The sequence below is a fragment of the Pseudophryne corroboree genome, chromosome 4, assembly GCF_028390025.1.
Source record: "Pseudophryne corroboree isolate aPseCor3 chromosome 4, aPseCor3.hap2, whole genome shotgun sequence".
NCBI classification, from domain to species: domain Eukaryota; kingdom Metazoa; phylum Chordata; class Amphibia; order Anura; family Myobatrachidae; genus Pseudophryne; species Pseudophryne corroboree.
Window position 1 is genome coordinate 697,109,330 of NC_086447.1, and position 20,562 is coordinate 697,129,891.

The following is a 20,562-nucleotide window of genomic DNA, read 5'->3' on the forward strand; positions in this document are numbered from 1 at the left end:
GGTCTCCAATAATACTGTGACATAGTTACAACATGAAAAAGATACCCGGTGTATAAAAGCAACAATTGTTTCCAACATTCTATTCAATACAGAATGAAATTGTGTGCACTATTCAATAGTGACTGCAATATTCAATAGAAAAAGAAGCACACATTTAGCATATAGATTGGAAGTCCTTGTCCTTGCGTAGCAACATATATATATAATAATATTCAAATCCTGAATTAATATCAATTGAGTAAGGTTGCCATTAGGATCATTAAGACAAAGAATTAGAATGAGGTAACAGTTTATTTGATACAGACAATATAAGTTATGATCAGATTGCTTTCTGCTATACATGAGAAAAACATAATTCACGGGTTCAATATATATAATCAAGAAATGACAGACGGCACACGGCTTTGTTTTTAATATCTCTTTATTATTTTTCACCAGGACTAAACAAAATCCTTTCTTTGTTTGTCCATTTTTTCTACATCACGTCTAACTATCTTTTTATTGCTTTTTTATATTTCACTATTGAGGCCCTATCTAGGGGCCAGAATACTTCATATGGGATACTAATAAAGTTGATTCATTCCATATGGGTATTGGTAATGTACTACAATGAGTGTCAACTTATATATATAAAGAAAAGTTTAATGACATTACAGTAATAATAACTGGTGGTTATGGGAGCGAGTGCACCCTACAAACTGATCCCTGTTTCTTCTCTGTTCTTCGTTCCATATATATTAGGATCAGTGGGTAGCACCAGTCTATAAAAATATGTGTGTATTTACACACAAAATTAAGAGACTATATCCCATAAATCTATATTTTTGAAAATAGGTCTGGTGCGGGACTCTTTCTTTCCCATACACTCAGGGCTGTATACAACGCCCTTCTGCAGGCTTCAATGGACAGTTGGACGATGTGACGGCAGTAACGTACATAAACCGACAGGGAGGAACAAAGAGCAGAGCAGCAATGTCAGATGTATCAAGAATTCTCCTCTTGGCAGAAAAACACGCTGTGGCGTTGTCAGCAGTTTTCATTTCAGGAGTAGACAATTGGGAAGCAGACTTCCTCAGCAGACACGACCTGCACCCGGGTGAGTGGGGCCTTCACCTGGAGGTGTTCAGGTGCTTGACACGTCAATGGGGGTGTCCACAAATCGACATGATGGCCTCTCATCTCAACAAGAAGCTCAAGCGGTATTGTTCCAGGTCGAGAGACCCACAGGCAGTGGCGGTGGACGCTCTGACAACTCCATGGGTCTATCAGATGTCATACGTGTTCCCTCCACTACCGCTGATCCCAAGAATTCTGAAAAGAATAAAAAGGGAAAAAGTTCAAGCGATTCTCATTGCTCCGGATTGGCCAAGAAGGGCCTAGTACGCGGATCTTCTGGAGATGCTCCTGGAAGATTCGTGGCCTCTACCTCTTCGCGAATATCTCATGCAACAGGGGCCGTTCGTCTATCAAGACTTGACATGGCTTTGTTTGACGGCATGGAGGTTGAACGGCTGATTCTAGCCAGGAGAGGGATTCCTGACAAGGTCATCCCGACTATGATCCAAGCCAGTAAAGGGGTAACGTCTAAACATTACTGGGCTCCATAAAAGTCCAGATTTCGTCCTTTTCCATTTTTTTTCCGTAACAATTGGCATGTCTTCTTGAGGTCCAGACGTTCTTGAAAGGGGTTCTGCACATCCAGCCTCCCTTTGTGCCTCCAACAGCACCTTGGGATCTCAATTTCGTGCTGCAGTTCCTCCAATCGAAATGGTTTGAACCTTTACAGCACTCTCCTGCCCAGTTTGGGAGCTTTGGTACTTCCCCATGGTACTAAATGGAACCCCAGTATCCTCTAGGACGTAAGAGAAAATAGGATGGTAATTACCTACCGGGAGAAAAGGATTTACCGGTAGGTAATTAAAATCCCATTTTCCCCAGCACACTAAGGGGTATTAGCAGTAACCTTTGAACACTTATATGGTGGTATATTATTCAGAGATCTTAGTTACATACAGATGTGTCTTCATACATCTTGCCTCAATACACCTTGCTGCGGGAGATGCCTGGCGTGAGTGCGCTGACTGGTACCGTGCAACTCTGTTAGTGTTGGACATCTCTTTTTGGGGAAAATAGGCATGCCGCATATAATTTTAATCGGCATAATCAGCTGCTTGTGTGTCCTATTCACTTAGCAATGTGAAAAGGATTCATTTTAATGGAAAAACTATCACGAAAAGACGCTCTGCGCTACCAAGTTACGCCAGGGCATGGCGTAACTAGAAGGGCTGTTTTTAACATACCAGGAGGCTAGATGTATGTGGACACAACTGTATGCTTGCAAAGCTATGGTTAAGCCTCCAGGCCAACGTCAAGCCTTCTCTGATACTGGAGGTCCCTAACCCTGCATAATAACAGAATCCATTCTGGGCCATATAATTGTCTACTGTAAGGCAACATAATAATAGCACTTATAAAAATAGATCTAAATTGAGTACCAACTTACCGGGAGTCAACCCTGGGTCCTCAAAATGGCACTACAAGAATCAGGACACTCTCCAAATGCTGGTACCATTTGAGCCTCTCAGAACTGCTATATAAAATCGATGTTGCTAAATGAGTATAGTAATACCGCTCAGGTGCTAGAAAGGGAGGAGTTATTCTAAGCGAAAAAAATACACAAAACAGATTTTCCCCAGCACACCAAGGGGTATTAGCAACACAATTTTAACACTACAAGGTGGTAGATAATTCAAAGAGCTTAGTTACATATATTTGAAAATATGTAGATAAGCCCCCAGGCCAACATCAATCTATATCAATATATAGTACTTTACATCAGGATTAGAAGTTGCAAAATGGAAACACGTGATTGTATCAACACCAAATTTGCAAAGGTTGGGTACACACTATACAATATTTTATGCGATCATGGTGCTTTCAACCATTGTATAGTGTGAATATCCAATACATTGTTCACTGTCGGCGTTCATTGATTCATCCCATTGGATGTGCTGCACAGCTGACAAGGTATTATTACATGCAGTATATAACAATACATTGTACTGTGGTACAGCCGATTACAGTATGTAGTTTGTTTGAAGGTGTGATATATCGCATATCTGCGTTGCTGGGTACCCAGCTTAATTTTCAAAGATGAAGATAGTAAAGTAAAGTGGTGGAAATTAAATAAAATATATGTATGGTGGAATTAACACCACATGTTAAACATCTTGGTACAGTTTAGTTAGGATTTCACCTTGTGACATTTGGAGTATTTTGTGTACACAAATGGCCTGTATTTATTATTTAATATGCTGCTATCTCATTCCAGAGCTTATTCAAGATATGGCTAAGTGAGAAAGAAGAGTCTTTAAGTAAAGTCCAGCGGAGTAACTTCAAAGACCAAGCTGAGCTTAGTGTGAATGTGCGGAGATTGGCGGTGAGTACAGTATTTATGTTATGTGAGCAATTTTCTTGCACCATAGACAAGACAAGGGAAAAAATATGCTTGAAGGAATCGAAGCTTCACCGAGTAACAAGGAGATTATTGTCAATGTTATGCATCCTTTCCTGTCATTCATTACCTTTCATTTCCTTGGCACTGAAAAGATTGAATGTAAACAAATGTTATTGTGCCTCTTTATCCCATTTAATGACTGTTTTGTGGAGATTTCTACCCTTCAGTGCATACAGAGAAAAAGCCTATAGAAATTACAGTAATATGTAGTTTCTATCCGAAGCATATTCTCTGTTATTGTATATGTATGATAAGTCATCATTGTGTAATACACATACAGATGTGTCCTCATACAGCTTGCCTCAATACGCCACGTAGTGGGAGATGCCTGGCGTGAGTGAGCTAACAGATCCCGTGCAACTCCGTTAGCGTTGGGCGTATTTTTTGCCGAAAAAGTGCTATGTGAATAAGACGCACAAGCAGACACTGCTGATTAAAATGATATGCGGCATGCCTATATTCTCTGTGCATCTTTTAACAGCATGTTCATGTAACTTTCAATATAAGGTTTCCTTTCTCCCCAATGTCTATGTCTGTATTTAAGAAAACGTTCAACTTAGCACTGTCCTAGGAGTTTGAGCGGCGCTATTGGATTTGGTAATAGTAATACTAATTGATCCAGATGGTATCATGATATCCAGCTGTAACATGAAGTGCATAATTGACTAAAGTGTGATTTATGACCATCTGTTTCAAAATCCTAATACCAGCTGTTAAATAACTGTGCTGTGTAAATACTGCGTGTTTTTGTTTTAGAGTTTAAAAGAGGATTTGGGAATGAAGCGGCAGACGTTTGACCACTTACATAAGTTAGCGCAGGATGTGGCAATGCTTGTAGGAAATGGGAACGCTTCTCAGAAACTGAAGTGTGATATGGAGGATCTTGCCCAGAGATGGGACGGACTGGTGCATCTATTGGAGGACTATACTAATCAGGTATTGTAGCTAGAAGAGCGTTATTTTTGCTTTAATCTTGTATAAATATTTTATTTATTAACAGTAGCCCATGTACTTTAAGACAAGTATTAATAGTCCAGGCAAAATCAAATTCTTTTATATTCTATACTAGGGTGGTTTCTGTTTAGTTGTTTTTTATGGTTGTGTCCTTCTTACATATTTATTCACATTGTGCCTGTAATAGGTCCACCTCATTCAGGACCAATAATTGATGCATTTGAATTGCTGATAATTCCCTAGACCAGGCATGCACAACCTCCGTTCCTCAAGACACACTGATAGACCAACTTTTAGTGATATCCATGCTTCAGCACAAGTGACTTAGGGGTCTATTTACTAATCCTTGGATGGAGAGAAAGTACCAGCCAATCAGCTCCTAACTGCCATGTTACAGCCTGTGTTTGAAAAATGACTGTTAGGAGCTGGTTGTCTGGTACTTTATCTCCATAAACTTTAACTCCATCCAAGGCTTAGTAAATAGACCTGTTCCTTAGTACTTCCATTCCTATGGTTGCTTTGGGCAGCATCACCACTTCTAAAAAAAACTCCCACTTTAGTAAATTTACCTCTAAGGCTCTGGCTGAATGAGCAAGCTGGAATTTGTTGTGAAGCAGAACATCTGTAGGTACACTTTTACAATGAAACCAGAACATAGAAAATGACAATACTGTTTTCATTTGCCTTTTTTTAGGTCACTGAATCAGTAAGTACGTTTGGCATTACGCAAATCTCCAGGACAATTGTTACCGAGACTGTTACTGTGAAAGAGCACAGGACTATTTCTTCCGTCAAAGAAGAGCTCCCTCCTCCGCCTCCACCGAAGAAACGCCAGATGTGCCTGGATTCTGTGGAGAAGAAGAAGTAAGTCTACTGTTTTACCAGCGTTACGTGTGCTGCCTAAAGATCAATATTCTAGTTTTCTGTCTTTTTATTTTAAAGTGCAGGCCATTTGTCTGCAGCTCCATACATTCACCCAATGCATTCTGAAGATATATAAACATAGTTGTGAAAGGCTTCACAAGTCCCGGTGCTAATAATATGAACATGGATTTTTGTTCAGACCTGCAGCAAGTGAAATAGTAGCGCAAGCTACACCCTTTGCCTGAAAACTATTAGAAAAATAATCAAACATTACTGTGGTGGTACAACAATTAGAAATAAAAATAAAGTATAACGGGTTGGGTATGGGATACCGGCAGTTAGGATGTCAGCGTTCAGAATACCGACACCGACAGCCTGAAATCTTGACAGGGGCACTGGAGCAAAGTAATCCTAATCCTAACTCTCCCCCTAACCCTAACCATCCCCCCACGCAGCCTCACCCTAATCCTCCTGGCATACTTACATTCAGGCAGCTGTCGGGATTCCGGTCTCGGCATTCTGACCACCGAGATGTTAACTACAACCCTTACATATACACAAACCAAAATAACAAACAATAAACCAATAATAAAACGATATGTCTAAAAAAAAATAGGTGATACTGAATAGATAGTATTAATGTTTTATATATTCTTTCACTATTGAGATAGATAGAGATTATGGGGTATATTCAATAAGAGTCGGATCCATTCCGATATGCAGTTGTCGGAATGGATCCGACAACCCCTATTCAGTGGACGACTGTCGGATTTGGCCGTACACATGGACCCGTCCTGCCGCTACAGATGCGCTGACAGCAGCGGCCAGGTGTGCAGATGGTGGCGGGCGAGAGCAGGACGGCAGTGGGGGTAAGCTGGGCGGCAGGGGGGGAGCAGAGATCGGCGGCAGGAGGAGCTGGCAGCAGGGAGAGAGGTGCTGCGGGCAGCGGGGAGAGCACAGATCGGCAGCCGGCGGGAGGTGCTGGCTGTGGCAGCGGGGGGGGGACATGTCCCCCCGCAGCCAGCTCCCCCAGCCGCCCGCAGCACCGCTCATCTCCTCACCTCAATCCGACTTTTCAAGTCGGACTGAGTTTGTCGGAAAAGGGTCCGAAACCTGTCGGATTTGGCCCGTTTCCGACAGAAGCACGTGGATCAGTGGCTTTTCCGCCGATCCACGTGTTTTCCGACAAGTTGGGATTTCCCGACTTGTCGGAAAAAATTAGCCCCTATTGAACTCCTTCCGACCTATTTCTGACAAGACGGCAGCTTCCGACAGTTTTTGAATACAGCTATATATATTATATATAATGTATGTAAATTGCAGTGTAATAGTAAAGCAGCCAGTATTTACCCTGCAGAGAAACAAAATAACCCACACAAATGTAACTGTCTCTGCACATGTTATAGCTGCCCCGCCTGAAGTGCGCATGGTTTTGCCCATTAGAGAAAGAGTTTGCTGCTGCGATCAGGTATGAATTAGGCCCAGAGTTTGGGAAACACTGATCTACACTATGCATCCCCTCTGTCTACATCTTCTCCATTTCAGTTCTCTTTGCTAATTTGGAGAACTGGAACCACTGGATGAAATATTTTGTCTGTATACCTAATTATAATAAGGCAGCTCCCAGTCTGAAAAATAATATATAGTTTTCATTTGTCTTCTACTATAGTTTATCTGTTGTTCTGCTGTAGATATGTTTGTTTGTCGATCTATTTTAGATATTTTATTTTATTGTTCTACTTTAGGTATTTTATATAGTAGTTACCAATATCTTCTGGCTCCTTGGTGCAGCCGGAATTTGTACTTCAACAAAGCAAACGACAGTCTTTTTTTTAGCATCTCTATGCAATTAGCATATCTACAAGGGCAGGAAAGTTAAGAGTCATTGTGAAAATATCACATCTCACTTGACGTTTCTTAGCAAAGTTTTATCTAAGGTCTAGAATAAAAATGATACCTATTGATTTTCAGACATTGGTGATTTTAAATGACCTCCATTCCTCCTTTCTGTTCTTAGGTTTGATGGGGAATCTGCTGAGCTCTTGAATTGGATGATTAAATCCAGGGCTGCGATTCTGGCAGCAGAGATCAGTAACTATAGAAAGATTAGAGAGACCTCAGACATAAAAGACATGCTAAAGGTAAGAGGAGATGCGGGAAGGAAGTAGCCATGAATGAGCGTTTTGTTTGTGATGTACTCTGTAACAGCTGGTGGTATGATCTGTAATCTGGCCGTCCAGTACATTAATAATAACCACCTTCTTTTAGATCTCAGTGGTTATAGGATGCCCATTTTATCAAAGGGACTAATGAAAACATCCACTGTAGGTCGGTATAACTATTAATGTAACTTTGGGAAAAGTTAGAGAGCTACTATTCCTGTAGTGAGGTGACTGTGATGTACAAGGGCATAGCATGCAGGCATGCAGAGCTGTACACAAAGGTGCCTATTTGTCTTCCAGCACATTCATAACACTACATCCCTGATTTGGGAATTGCCCCCATAAAATCAATGTACTGTAGATTATCTACATCTACTTTTTTGGAATGACAGGTCTGATTGGAAATGTGTGGAAGAAGTGAAAGGTGGCTTCCTTTATATATGTGTCCTTAAACATCTTTGATGTAGCCACGCCAAACAGCACCTCCTGGCATGTCAGGTCACGTGAGAGTCTTCCTGCGTCATGTGTCTTTTTTTTTTTCTTCTTTTTTTTTTTGCCGGAAATGCATCTTATTCATGACTAGTATGCATGGGGAGACTGCGCTGATTAATTTGATATAAATTTATGGCACTTTTACATCTGTGAGCAGTTTAGGGGCCTATGTACTAAAGTGGACAGAGAGAAAATATCAGCCATCCAGCTCCTGTCATGTTACAGGCTGTGTTTGAAACTGACAGGAGCTGATTGGGGGCTTAGTACATAGACCCCCTATGTCTCTGACTCTGTACACAAAGTGCTACAATGTAGAGCCGCAGATTTTTTCCAATACAAGTCCTGTTCTGCTACGTATACAGACTCAGTCACACACTATATACAGGTGTCATATATCTAATTAATCAGCACAGTCTCCTTTTGCGTCCTAGCCATATTTTGCGAATACGAAACATTTCCGTCAAAAAAAGACGCTCAACATCTGCAGAGGTGCACGGGACAAGATGGCTCATTCATGCCGGGCATCTTGCGCTGCATGGCATATTGAGGCTGGATGTATGAGGACAAATCTGTAAAGTGTACATGGATAGTGTTAAAGACTTATTATTCAGTAGAGGATAATTCCTGATACCGCCACCTACTGACTACCTGTACAATTCAAATACCTGAAATATGCTGGGCAGCTACCTATTAAATGGGGACTGCAGCCCTCGACACATCTTCTGCAACATTTGGGTCGCATTCATAGAACTCCAAATCAATAACAGAACACAAACAGTACATGCCAAAGAACTCATATTGATGTGAAATGGCGCTTCAGTTTGGCTCGTCTTTATTTTTGACATTTAGTCTGCAGTTTATTGGGTGGAGTACATATCTGTATTTACAGTACTTGTCAAATGGTTACACTTTAAAACTAAAATATTTAAAATCATCTTTATTGGAAAATTGTTGCAATATGTTTGTCGTGTGTAGATATAGGGCAAAATTTAAAAATGTAATAGTCCAAACCAGATCGAATTTGATTTGTTTATGATTGGCGCTTTAAAAATATGGGCAGACTCGCAGGAATTGCCAAACAGCCGCATTTCACAGGCTATTTGACCATAGTGTGTTATGTTTTTATTTACAAACTGATAATCATGTTTTTCACTAGATTCTTGAGAAAGAAAGGTTATCTGCAATGCCCAAATTTAAGGAGCTTGCTTCAACTGGACAATATCTATTAGAGCTGTGTAAACAAGGTATGGAAATGTCACATTATATGTATTACTTACATTTAGATTATATTGTACCGCTATATAAAGATCGGCTTTGGAATGTCTAGGATCAGGAGGCAGGAAATGAATGATTTATCATTTTTATTTAGTCTCATTAGCATTCTGGGAATTGTAATGTAGTGCTTCATATAAATTTAGCACAGCTACGATCAATCACACTGACATGCGGGGGGACGCCCAGCACAGGGCTAGTCCGCCCCGCATATCAGTGCTGGCCCCCCCGCAGGAGTGCAAAGGCATCGCACAGCGGCGATGCCTTTGCACTTCAAGAGTAGCTCCCGGCCAGCGCAGCTTTAGCGTGCTGGTCGGGAGCTACTCATCGCTCCCATGCCCGCAGCGGCTGCGTGTGACGTCACGCAGCCGCTGCGGACCGCCTCCCATTCAGTCCAGCCACGCCTGCCTTGGCCGGACCGCTCCCGCGAAACAGTGGGCAAATGCTGCCGTTCCGCCCCTCCCGCCCAGCGACCGCGTCTGCCTGTCAATCAGGCAGAGGCGATTGCATCCCTGCTACAGCCGTCTGGCATGCGCCGGCGCATGCGCAGTAGGGACCCGTTCGCTCAGCTGAGACAAACAGCAGCGAGTGAACGGTTCAGAATGACCCCCAATTATCCCATTACGCATGGCAGGTATTTGTTTTACTTGTCTGTCCCAAGCAAACAGAATGATAAGACAATTGTTCCTGCAACCAGCGGGCTAAAGTGTAATTTCTACAGCTGTTCAAATATTGTTGTAATGTTCTGAATGACTGTAAACCTAGTACATATCCTTTAATTTCCTGTCATGTTGAATCTGTCAACTTAGTCTTTCCTGAGCTAACACCTTTACTACTATACATATAGTGTATATGTATATTTCTTCTCCAGTTCACATTTACAGTGTGATGCCAGTGCCTTAACCGAGCAAGCCAGCATCACACTGTTATAGTTTGTCAATTCATTTAATCACTGAGCTACTTTTAGAAATACGTAGGAGAATCAGGTTGAGAAAAAAAATACTCCTGGCTCAGTTCAGAATGAACTAGATGTAAGAAGGGTAACTTCCAGTTCTGTGTGTACTCTGTTATTACAGACCAGTGAACCAAATAAATGAGTAATAAAAACACTAAATTCTGCATCTAGCTAATAAAAATTGTGGTTCACAGTAATCAAGGTTTTGCTGCTACTACTGTTTTTTTCTCTATCGTCCTAGTGGATGCTGGGGTTCCTGAAAGGACCATGGGGAATAGCGGCTCCGCAGGAGACAGGGCACAAAAAGTAAAGCTTTTTCCGATCAGGTGGTGTGCACTGGCTCCTCCCCCTATGACCCTCCTCCAGACTCCAGTTAGATTTTTGTGCCCGGCCGAGAAGGGTGCAATCTAGGTGGCTCTCCTAAAGAGCTGCTTAGAAAAAGTTTAGCTAGGTTTTTTATTTTACAGTGATTCCTGCTGGCAACAGGATCACTGCAGCGAGGGACTGAGGGGAGAAGGAGTCAACTCACCTGCGTGCAGGATGGATTGGCTTCTTGGCTACTGGACATCAAGCTCCAGAGGGACGATCACGGGTACAGCCTGGATGGTCACCGGAGCCACGCCGCCGGCCCCCTTGCAGATGCTGAAGACAGAAGAGGTCCAGAATCGGCGGCTGAAGACTCCTGCAGTCTTCAAAAGGTAGCGCACAGCACTGCAGCTGTGCGCCATTTTCCTCTCAGCACACTTCACACGGCAGTCACTGAGGGTGCAGGGCGCTGGGAGGGGGGCGCCCTGGGAGGCAAAATGATTACCTATAAAGGCTAAAAATACCTCACATATAGCCCTAGAGGCTATATGGAGATATTTAACCCCTGCCTAATTTTTCTAAATAGCGGGAGACGAGCCCGCCAGAAAAGGGGCGGGGCCTATCTCCTCAGCACACGGCGCCATTTCCTCTCACAGCTCCGCTGGTCAGGACGGCTCCCAAGTCTCTCCCCTGCACTGCACTACAGAAACAGGGTAAAACAGAGAGGGGGGGGCACATTTATGGCGATAATTTGATATAACAAAGCAGCTATAAGGGAGCACTTATTATAAGGCTATCCCTGATATATATATATAGCGCTTTTGGTGTGTGCTGGCAAACTCTCCCTCTGTCTCCCCAAAGGGCTAGTGGGTCCTGTCTTCGTTAGGAGCATTTCCTGTGTGTCTGCTGTGTGTCGGTACGTGTGTGTCGACATGTATGAGGACGATATTGGTGTGGAGGCGGAGCAATTGCCAAATATGAGGATGTCACCCCCTAGGGAGTCGACACCGGAATGGATGCCTTTATTTATGGAACTACGGGATAGTGTCAACACGCTAAAGCAGTCGTTTGACGACATGAGGCGGCCGGACAATCAATTAGTGCCTGTCCAGGCGACTCAAACACCGTCAGGGGCTGTGAAACGCCTTTTGCCTCAGTCGGTCGACACAGACCCAGACACAGGCGATGACTCCAGTGGTGACGGTGACGAATCAACCGTATTTTCCAGTAGGGCCACACGTTATATGATTTTGGCAATGAAGGAGGCGTTACATTTAGCTGATACTACAGGTACCACTAAACAGGGTATTATGTGGGGTATGAAAAAACTACCTATAGTTTTTCCTGAATCAGAAGAATTAAATGACGTGTGTAATGAAGCGTGGGTTGCCCCTGATAAAAAGCTGATAACTTCAAAGAAATTATTGGCATTATACCCTTTCCCGCCAGAGGTTAGGGAGCGCTGGGAAACACCTCCTAGGGTGGACAAGGCGCTAACACGCTTATCTAAACAAGTGGCGTTACCCTCTCCTGAGACGGCCGCACTTAAAGATCCATCAGATAGGAGGATGGAAAATATCCAAAAAAGTATATACACACATGCAGGTGTTATACTACGACCAGCTGTAGCGACTGCCTGGATGGGCAGTGCTGGGGTAGTTTGGTCAGAGTCCCTGATTGAAAATATTGATACCCTGGACAGGGACAATATTTTACTGTCGTTAGAACAAATAAAGGATGCATTTCTTTATATGCGTGATGCACAGAGGGATATCTGCACACTGGCATCACGGGTAAGTGCTATGTCCATTTCGGCCAGAAGAGCTTTATGGACGCGACAGTGGACAGGCGATGCGGATTCAAAACGGCATATGGAAGTTTTGCCGTATAAAGGGGAGGAGTTATTTGGAGTCGGTCTATCAGATTTGGTGGCCACGGCTACAGCCGGGAAATCCACCTTTCTACCTCAAGTCACTCCCCCACAGAAAAAGGCACCGACTTTTCAACCGCAGCCCTTTCGTTCCTTTAAAAATAAGAGAGCAAAGGGCTATTCATATCTGCCACGAGGCAAAGGTCGAGGGAAGAGACAGCAACACGCAGCTCCTTCCCAGGAACAGAAGCCCTCCCCGGCTTCTACAAAAGCCTCAGCATGACGCTGGGGCTTCTCAAGCGGACTCGGGGAAGGTGGGCGGTCGTCTCAAAAATTACAGCGCGCAGTGGGCTCACTCGCAGGTAGATCCCTGGATCCTGCAGATAATATCTCAAGGGTACAGGTTGGAATTAGAGACGGATCCACCTCGCCGTTTCCTGAAGTCTGCTTTACCAACGTCCCCCTCCGAAAGGGAGACGGTTTTGGAAGCCATTCACAAGCTGTACTCTCAGCAGGTGATAGTCAAGGTACCTCTTCTACAACAAGGGAAGGGGTATTATTCCACTCTTTTTGTGGTACCGAAGCCGGATGGCTCGGTAAGGCCTATTCTAAATCTGAAGTCCTTGAACCTGTACATAAAGAAGTTCAAGTTCAAAATGGAGTCACTCAGAGCAGTGATAGCGAACCTGGAAGAGGGGGACTTTATGGTATCCTTGGACATCAAGGATGCGTATATCCACGTTCCAATTTACCCCTCACACCAGGGGTACCTCAGGTTCGTTGTACAAAACTGTCACTATCAGTTTCAGACGCTGCCGTTCGGATTGTCCACGGCACCTCGGATCTTTACAAAGGTAATGGCCGAGATGATGATTCTGCTTCGAAGAAAAGGCGTATTAATTATCCCATACTTGGACGATCTCCTAATAAGGGCGAGGTCCAGAGAACAGCTAGAGATGGGATTAGCACTGTCTCAAGAAGTGCTAAAACAGCACGGGTGGATTCTGAATATTCCAAAATCCCAGTTAATGCCGACAACTCGTCTGCTGTTCCTAGGGATGATTCTGGACACGGTTCAGAAAAAGGTTTTTCTCCCGGAGGAAAAAGCCAAGGAGTTATCCGAGCTTGTCAGGAACCTCCTAAAACCAGGAAAGGTGTCTGTACATCAATGCACAAGAGTCCTGGGAAAAATGGTGGCTTCTTACGAAGCAATTCCATTCGGCAGATTCCACGCAAGAATTTTCCAAAGGGATCTGTTGGACAAATGGTCAGGGTCGCATCTTCAGATGCACCTACGGATAACCCTGTCTCCAAGGACAAGGGTGTCTCTTCTGTGGTGGTTGCAGAGTCCTCATCTATTGGAGGGCCGCAGATTCGGCATACAGGATTGGATCCTGGTGACCACGGACGCCAGCCTGAGAGGCTGGGGAGCAGTCACACAAGGAAGAAACTTCCAGGGAGTATGGACGAGCCTGGAAACGTCTCTTCACATAAACATTCTGGAACTAAGAGCAATATACAATGCTCTAAGCCAGGCAGAACCTCTGCTTCAGGGAAAACCGGTGTTGATCCAGTCGGACAACATCACGGCAGTCGCCCATGTGAACAGACAGGGCGGCACAAGAAGCAGGAGTGCAATGGCAGAAGCTGCAAGGATTCTTCGCTGGGCAGAGAATCATGTGATAGCGCTGTCAGCAGTGTTCATCCCGGGAGTGGACAACTGGGAAGCAGACTTCCTCAGCAGACACGATCTTCACCCGGGAGACTGGGGACTTCATCCAGAAGTCTTCCACATGCTGGTAACCCGTTGGGAAAGACCAATGGTGGACATGATGGCGTCTCGCCTCAACAAAAAACTGGACAGGTATTGCGCCAGGTCAAGAGATCCGCAGGCAATAGCTGTGGACGCGCTGGTAACGCCTTGGGTGTACCAGTCGGTGTATGTGTTTCCTCCTCTGCCTCTCATACCAAAAGTATTGAGAATTATACGGCAAAGAGGCGTAAGAACGATACTAGTGGTTCCGGATTGGCCAAGAAGGACTTGGTACCCGGAACTTCAAGAGATGATCACGGAAGATCCGTGGCCTCTACCTCTAAGGAGGGACTTGCTTCAGCAGGGTCCCTGTCTGTTTCAAGACTTACCGCGGCTGCGTTTGACGGCATGGCGGTTGAACGCCGGATCCTAATGGAAAAAGGCATGCCGGAAGAAGTCATTCCTACTTTGATTAAAGCAAGGAAAGAAGTAACCGTGCAACATTATCACCGAATTTGGCGAAAATATGTTGCGTGGTGCGAAGATCGGAGTGCTCCGACGGAGGAATTTCAACTGGGTCGATTCCTACATTTCCTGCAATCAGGATTGTCTATGGGTCTCAAATTGGGATCTATTAAGGTTCAAATTTCGGCCCTGTCGATTTTCTTTCAAAAAGAATTGGCTTCAGTCCCTGAAGTCCAGACCTTTGTTAAGGGAGTGCTGCATATACAGCCTCCTGTGGTGCCTCCAGTGGCACCGTGGGATCTCAATGTAGTTTTGGATTTTCTAAAATCTCATTGGTTTGAACCACTAAATAAGGTGGATTTGAAATATCTCACTTGGAAAGTGACCATGCTTCTAGCCCTGGCTTCTGCCAGGAGAGTGTCAGAATTGGCAGCTTTATCTTACAAAAGCCCATATCTGATTTTCCATTCGGACAGGGCAGAACTGCGGACTCGTCCGCATTTTCTCCCTAAGGTGGTGTCAGCATTTCATCTGAACCAGCCTATTGTAGTGCCTGCGGCTACAAGTGACTTGGAGGACTCCAAGTTACTGGACGTTGTCAGAGCATTAAAAATATATATTGCAAGAACAGCTGGAGTCAGAAAATCTGACTCGTTGTTTATATTGTATGCACCCAACAAGATGGGTGCTCCTGCGTCTAAGCAGACGATTGCTCGTTGGATCTGTAGCACAATCCAACTGGCACATTCTGTGGCAGGCCTGCCACAGCCTAAATCTGTAAAGGCCCACTCCACAAGGAAGGTGGGCTCATCTTGGGCGGCTGCCCGAGGGGTCTCGGCATTACAACTTTGCCGAGCAGCTACGTGGTCAGGGGAGAACACGTTTGTAAAATTTTACAAATTTGATACTCTGGCTAAGGAGGACCTGGAGTTCTCTCATTCGGTGCTGCAGAGTCATCCGCACTCTCCCGCCCGTTTGGGAGCTTTGGTATAATCCCCATGGTCCTTTCAGGAACCCCAGCATCCACTAGGACGATAGAGAAAATAAGATTTTACTTACCGATAAATCTATTTCTCGGAGTCCGTAGTGGATGCTGGGCGCCCATCCCAAGTGCGGATTATCTGCATAAATTGTACATAGTTATTGTTAACTTATTCGGGTTATTGTTGTAGGAAGCCATCTTTCAGAGGCTCCGCTGTTATCATACTGTTAACTGGGTTTAGATCACAAGTTGTACGGTGTGATTGGTGTGGCTGGTATGAGTCTTACCCGGGATTCAAAATCCTCCCTTATTGTGTACGCTCGTCCGGGCACAGTACCTAACTGGAGTCTGGAGGAGGGTCATAGGGGGAGGAGCCAGTGCACACCACCTGATCGGAAAAAGCTTTACTTTTTGTGCCCTGTCTCCTGCGGAGCCGCTATTCCCCATGGTCCTTTCAGGAACCCCAGCATCCACTACGGACTCCGAGAAATAGATTTATCGGTAAGTAAAATCTTATTATTTAAGCAACGAAAACTAGTAGTTTTACTGTAAACTTAGGTGGTCATTCCGAGTTGATCGCTCGCTAGCAGTTTTAAGCAGCCGTGCAAACGCATTGTCGCCGCCCACCAGGGAATGTATTTTCGCTTTGCAGAAGTGCGAACGCCTGTGCAGCAGAGCGCCTGTACTTACTCTTTGTGTGTGTTGATTCTAAAGTTAGTGGGTTGGCTTTTGACATCACACACCCTCCCAGCGTTCGGCCAGCCACGCCTGCCTTTTCCCTGGCACGCCTGCGTTTTTCTAAGCACTCCATGAAAACGGTCAGTTGGCACCGAGAAATGCCCCTTTCCTGTCGATCTCCTTGCGGCCGCCAGTGCGAATGAAAACGTCGCTAGAACCTGTGCAAAACCACAAAGGCCTTTGTACCCGTACGTCGCGCGTGCGGTCCATACGCATGCGCAGAGATGCCGATTTTTAGCCTGATGCGTTGCGAACAACAGCAGCTAGCGATCAACTCAGAATGACCCCCCTTAGTTCAAAGTTAATTGTGTTTCTCTAACGTCCTAGTGGATGCTGGGGACTCCGTAAGGACCATGGGGAATAGACGGGCTCCGCAGGAGACTGGGCACTCTAAAGAAAGATTAGGTACTATCTGGTGTGCACTGGCTCCTCCCTCTATGCCCCTCCTCCAGACCTCAGTTAGAATCTGTGCCCGGCCAGAGCTGGGTGCTCCTAGTGGGCTCTCCTGAGCCTGCTAGTAAAAGAAAGTATTTGTTAGGTTTTTTATTTTCAGTGAGCTTCTGCTGGCAACAGACTCACTGCTACGAGGGACTGAGGGGAGAGAAGCAAACCTACCTGTCTACAGCTAGGTTGCGCTTCTTAGGCTACTGGACACCATTAGCTCCAGAGGGTTCGAACACAGGCATCTGTCCTCGATCGTCCGTTCCCGGAGCCGCGCCGCCGTCCCCCTCGCAGAGCCAGAAGAACAGAAGCTTGAAGACGGCGAAAACGGCGGCTGAAGACTCCTGTCTTCATTTAAGGTAGCGCACAGCACCGCAGCTGTGCGCCATTGCTCCCAGCACACTTTCACACTCCGGGCACTGTAGGGTGCAGGGCGCTGGGGGGGGGGCGCCCTGGGCAGCAATTGAAGTACCTTTTTAGCATAACATACATATATACAGTCAGGCAATGTATATATGTAAAAAACCCCGCCATTTTTTTCACACAGAAGCGGGACAGAAGCCCGCCGCTGAGGGGGCGGGGCCTTCTTCCTCAGCACACCAGCGCCATTTTCTCTTCACAGCTCCGCTGGAAAGACGCTCCCCAGGCTCTCCCCTGCAGTATCCAGGTACAAGAAGGGTAAAAAAGAGAGGGGGGGGGCACATAAATTTAGGCGCAAAAGACATAAAATCGGCAGCTATTGGGTAATCACTTATTATAGTGAATATCCCTGGGTTATATAGCGCTGTGGTGTGTGCTGGCGTACTCTCTCTCTGTCTCCCCAAAGGCCTTTGTGGGGTCCGGTCCTCAGTCAGAGCATTCCCTGTGTGTGTGCTGTGTGTCGGTACGGCTGTGTCGACATGTTTGATGAGGAGGGTTACGTGGAGGCGGAGCAAGTGCGGATAAATGTGGTGTCGCCGCCGTCGGGGCCGACACCTGATTGGATGGATATGTGGAAGGTCTTAAATGATAATGTAAGCTCCTTGCATAAAAGGTTTGATGACGCTGCAGCCTTGAGACAGCCGGGGTCTCAACCCGGGCCTGCCCAGGCGACTCAGAGGCCGTCAGGGTCTCATAAACGCCCACTATCTCAGATGGTTGACACAGATGCCGACACAGAGTCCGACTCCAGTGTCGACGATGATGAGGCACAATTACAGCCTAAGATGACCAAGGCCATCCGCTACATGATTATTGCAGTGAAAGATGTATTGCACATTTCAGAGGTTAACCCTGTCCCTGACAAGAGGGTGTATATGTTTGGGGAGAAAAAGCAGGCAGTGACTTTTCCCCCGTCTCATGAATTAAATGAGTTATGTGAAGAAGCGTGGAGTTCCCCTGATAAGAAAGTGGTGATTTCCAAAAAATTACTGCTGGCGTACCCTTTCCCGCCAATGGACAGGTTACGTTGGGAATCCTCCCCTAGGGTAGACAAGGCGCTGACACGCTTATCTAAGAAGGTGGCCCTGCCGTCTCAGGATACGGCCGCCCTAAAGGATCCTGCGGATAGGAAGCAGGAAGCTATCTTGAAGTCAGTGTATACACACTCTGGTACTCTACTGAGACCAGCTATTGCTTCAGCCTGGATGTGTAGCGCTGTAGCAGCATGGACAGATACTCTGTCAGAGGACATAGATGCCCTGGACAGGGATACTGTCTTGCTAACCCTGGGCCATATAAAAGACGCCGTCTTATATATGCGGGATGCCCAGAGGGACATTTGCCTGCTGGGCTCTAGAATTAATGCAATGCCCATTTCTGCCAGAAGGGTCTTATGGACTCGGCAATGGACAGGGGATGCCGATTCTAAAAAACACATGGAGGTTTTGCCTTATAAGGGTGAGGAATTGTTTGGGGACGGCCTCTCGGACCTTGTGTCCACAGCGACAGCTGGAAAGTCGACTTTCTTGCCTCAGGTTTCCTCACAGCCTAAGAAAGCACCGTATTATCAAATGCAGTCCTTTCGTTCTCAGAGAAGCAAGAAGGTCAGAGGTGCATCCTTTCTTGCCAGATGCAGGGGTAGAGGAAAGAAGCTGCACCATGCAGCTAGTTCCCAGGAACAAAAGTCCTCCCCTGCTTCCACTAAGTCCACCGCATGACGCTGGGGCTCCACAGGCGGAGCCAGGAGCGGTGGGGGCGCGTCTCCGAAAATTCAGCAACCAGTGGGTTCGCTCACAGGTGGATCCTTGGGCTATACAAATTGTATCTCAGGGATACAAGCTGGAGTTCGAAGTGACTCCCTCTCACCGTTACCTAAAATCAGCCTTGCCAGCTTCCCCCACGGAAAGGGAGGTAGTCCTGGCGGCAATTCACAAGCTGTACCTCCAGCAAGTGATAATAATGGTCCCCCTCCTTCAACAGGGAAGGGGTTACTATTCCACACTGTTTGTGGTACCGAAACCGGACGGTTCGGTAAGACCCATTCTGAATTTAAAATCCTTGAACATTGATATGAAAAAATTCAAGTTCAAAATGGAATCGCTCAGAGCGGTCATTGCAAGCCTGGAAGAGGGGGATTTTATGGTATCTCTGGACATCAAGGATGCTTGCTTGCATGTCCCCATTTATCCACCTCACCAGGAGTACCTCAGGTTTGTGGTACAGGACTGTCATTACCAATTCCAGACGTTGCCATTTGGTCTGTCCACGGCACCGAGAGTATTTACCAAGGTAATGGCCGAAATGATGGTACTCCTTCGGAAGCAAGGAGTTACGGTTATCCCGTACTTGGACGATCTCCTCATAAGGGCGAGGTCCAGGGAGCAGTTGTTGATCAGCGTAGCACACTCTCAGGAAGTGTTGCAACAGCACGGCTGGATTCTGAATATTCCAAAGTCGCAGCTGATTCCTACGACGCGTCTGCCCTTCCTGGGTATGATTCTGGACACAGAACAGAAGAAGGTGTTTCTCCCGGAGGAGAAGGCCCAGGAGTTAGTGACTCTGGTCAGGGACCTCCTAAAACCAAAACAGGTGTCGGTGCATCACTGCACGCGAGTCCTGGGAAAGATGGTGGCCTCATACGAAGCCATTCCCTTCGGCAGGTTCCATGCGAGGATCTTTCAGTGGGATCTATTGGACAAGTGGTCCGGATCGCTTCTTCAGATGCATCGGCTGATCACCCTGTCCCCGAGGGCCAGGGTGTATCTTCTGTGGTGGCTGCAGAGTGCTCATCTTCTCGAGGGCCGCAGGTTCGGCATACAGGACTGGGTCCTGGTGACCACGGATGCAAGCTTCCGCGGATGGGAGGCAGTCACTCAGGGAAGAAACTTCCAAGGGCTGTGGTCAAGTCAGGAGACTTGTCTGCACATAAATATACTGGAACTAAGGGCCATATACAACACCCTGAGTCAAGCGGAGCCCCTGCTTCGAGACCAACCAGTGCTGATTCAGTCAGACAACATCACGGCGGTCGCCCATGTAAACCGCCAGGGCGGCACAAGAAGCAGGGTGGCGATGGCAGAAGTCACAAAGATTCTTCGTTGGGCGGAGATTCACGTACAAGCACTGTCAGCAGTGTTCATTCCGGGAGTGGACAACTGGGAAGCAGACTTCCTCAGCAGACACGACCTCCACCCGGGAGAGTGGGGACTTCATCAAGAAGTCTTCACGCAGATTGCAAATCGCTGGGAACTGCCACAGGTGGACATGATGGCGTCCCGTCTCAACAAAAAGCTAAAAAGATATTGCGCCAGGTCAAGGGACCCTCAGGCGATAGCTGTGGACGCACTAGTGACACCCTGGGTGTTCCAGTC

At 46.0% G+C, this 20,562-nt stretch overlaps 1 protein-coding gene across 3 annotated transcripts in view; it reads left to right on the forward strand.

Moving 5' to 3' along the window:
* The window catches only part of UTRN (utrophin), a 1,167,552-nt gene that overhangs the window by 298,208 nt on the left and 848,782 nt on the right, over positions 1 to 20,562 (forward strand). For all 3 annotated transcript variants that reach the window (XM_063917938.1, XM_063917937.1, XM_063917939.1), the window contains 5 exons: positions 3,332 to 3,439; positions 4,274 to 4,453; positions 5,166 to 5,335; positions 7,353 to 7,476; positions 9,146 to 9,233. In XM_063917938.1, the coding sequence (XP_063774008.1) occupies positions 3,332 to 3,439; positions 4,274 to 4,453; positions 5,166 to 5,335; positions 7,353 to 7,476; positions 9,146 to 9,233 (670 nt within the window). The remainder of the gene's footprint in view (positions 1 to 3,331; positions 3,440 to 4,273; positions 4,454 to 5,165; positions 5,336 to 7,352; positions 7,477 to 9,145; positions 9,234 to 20,562) is intronic.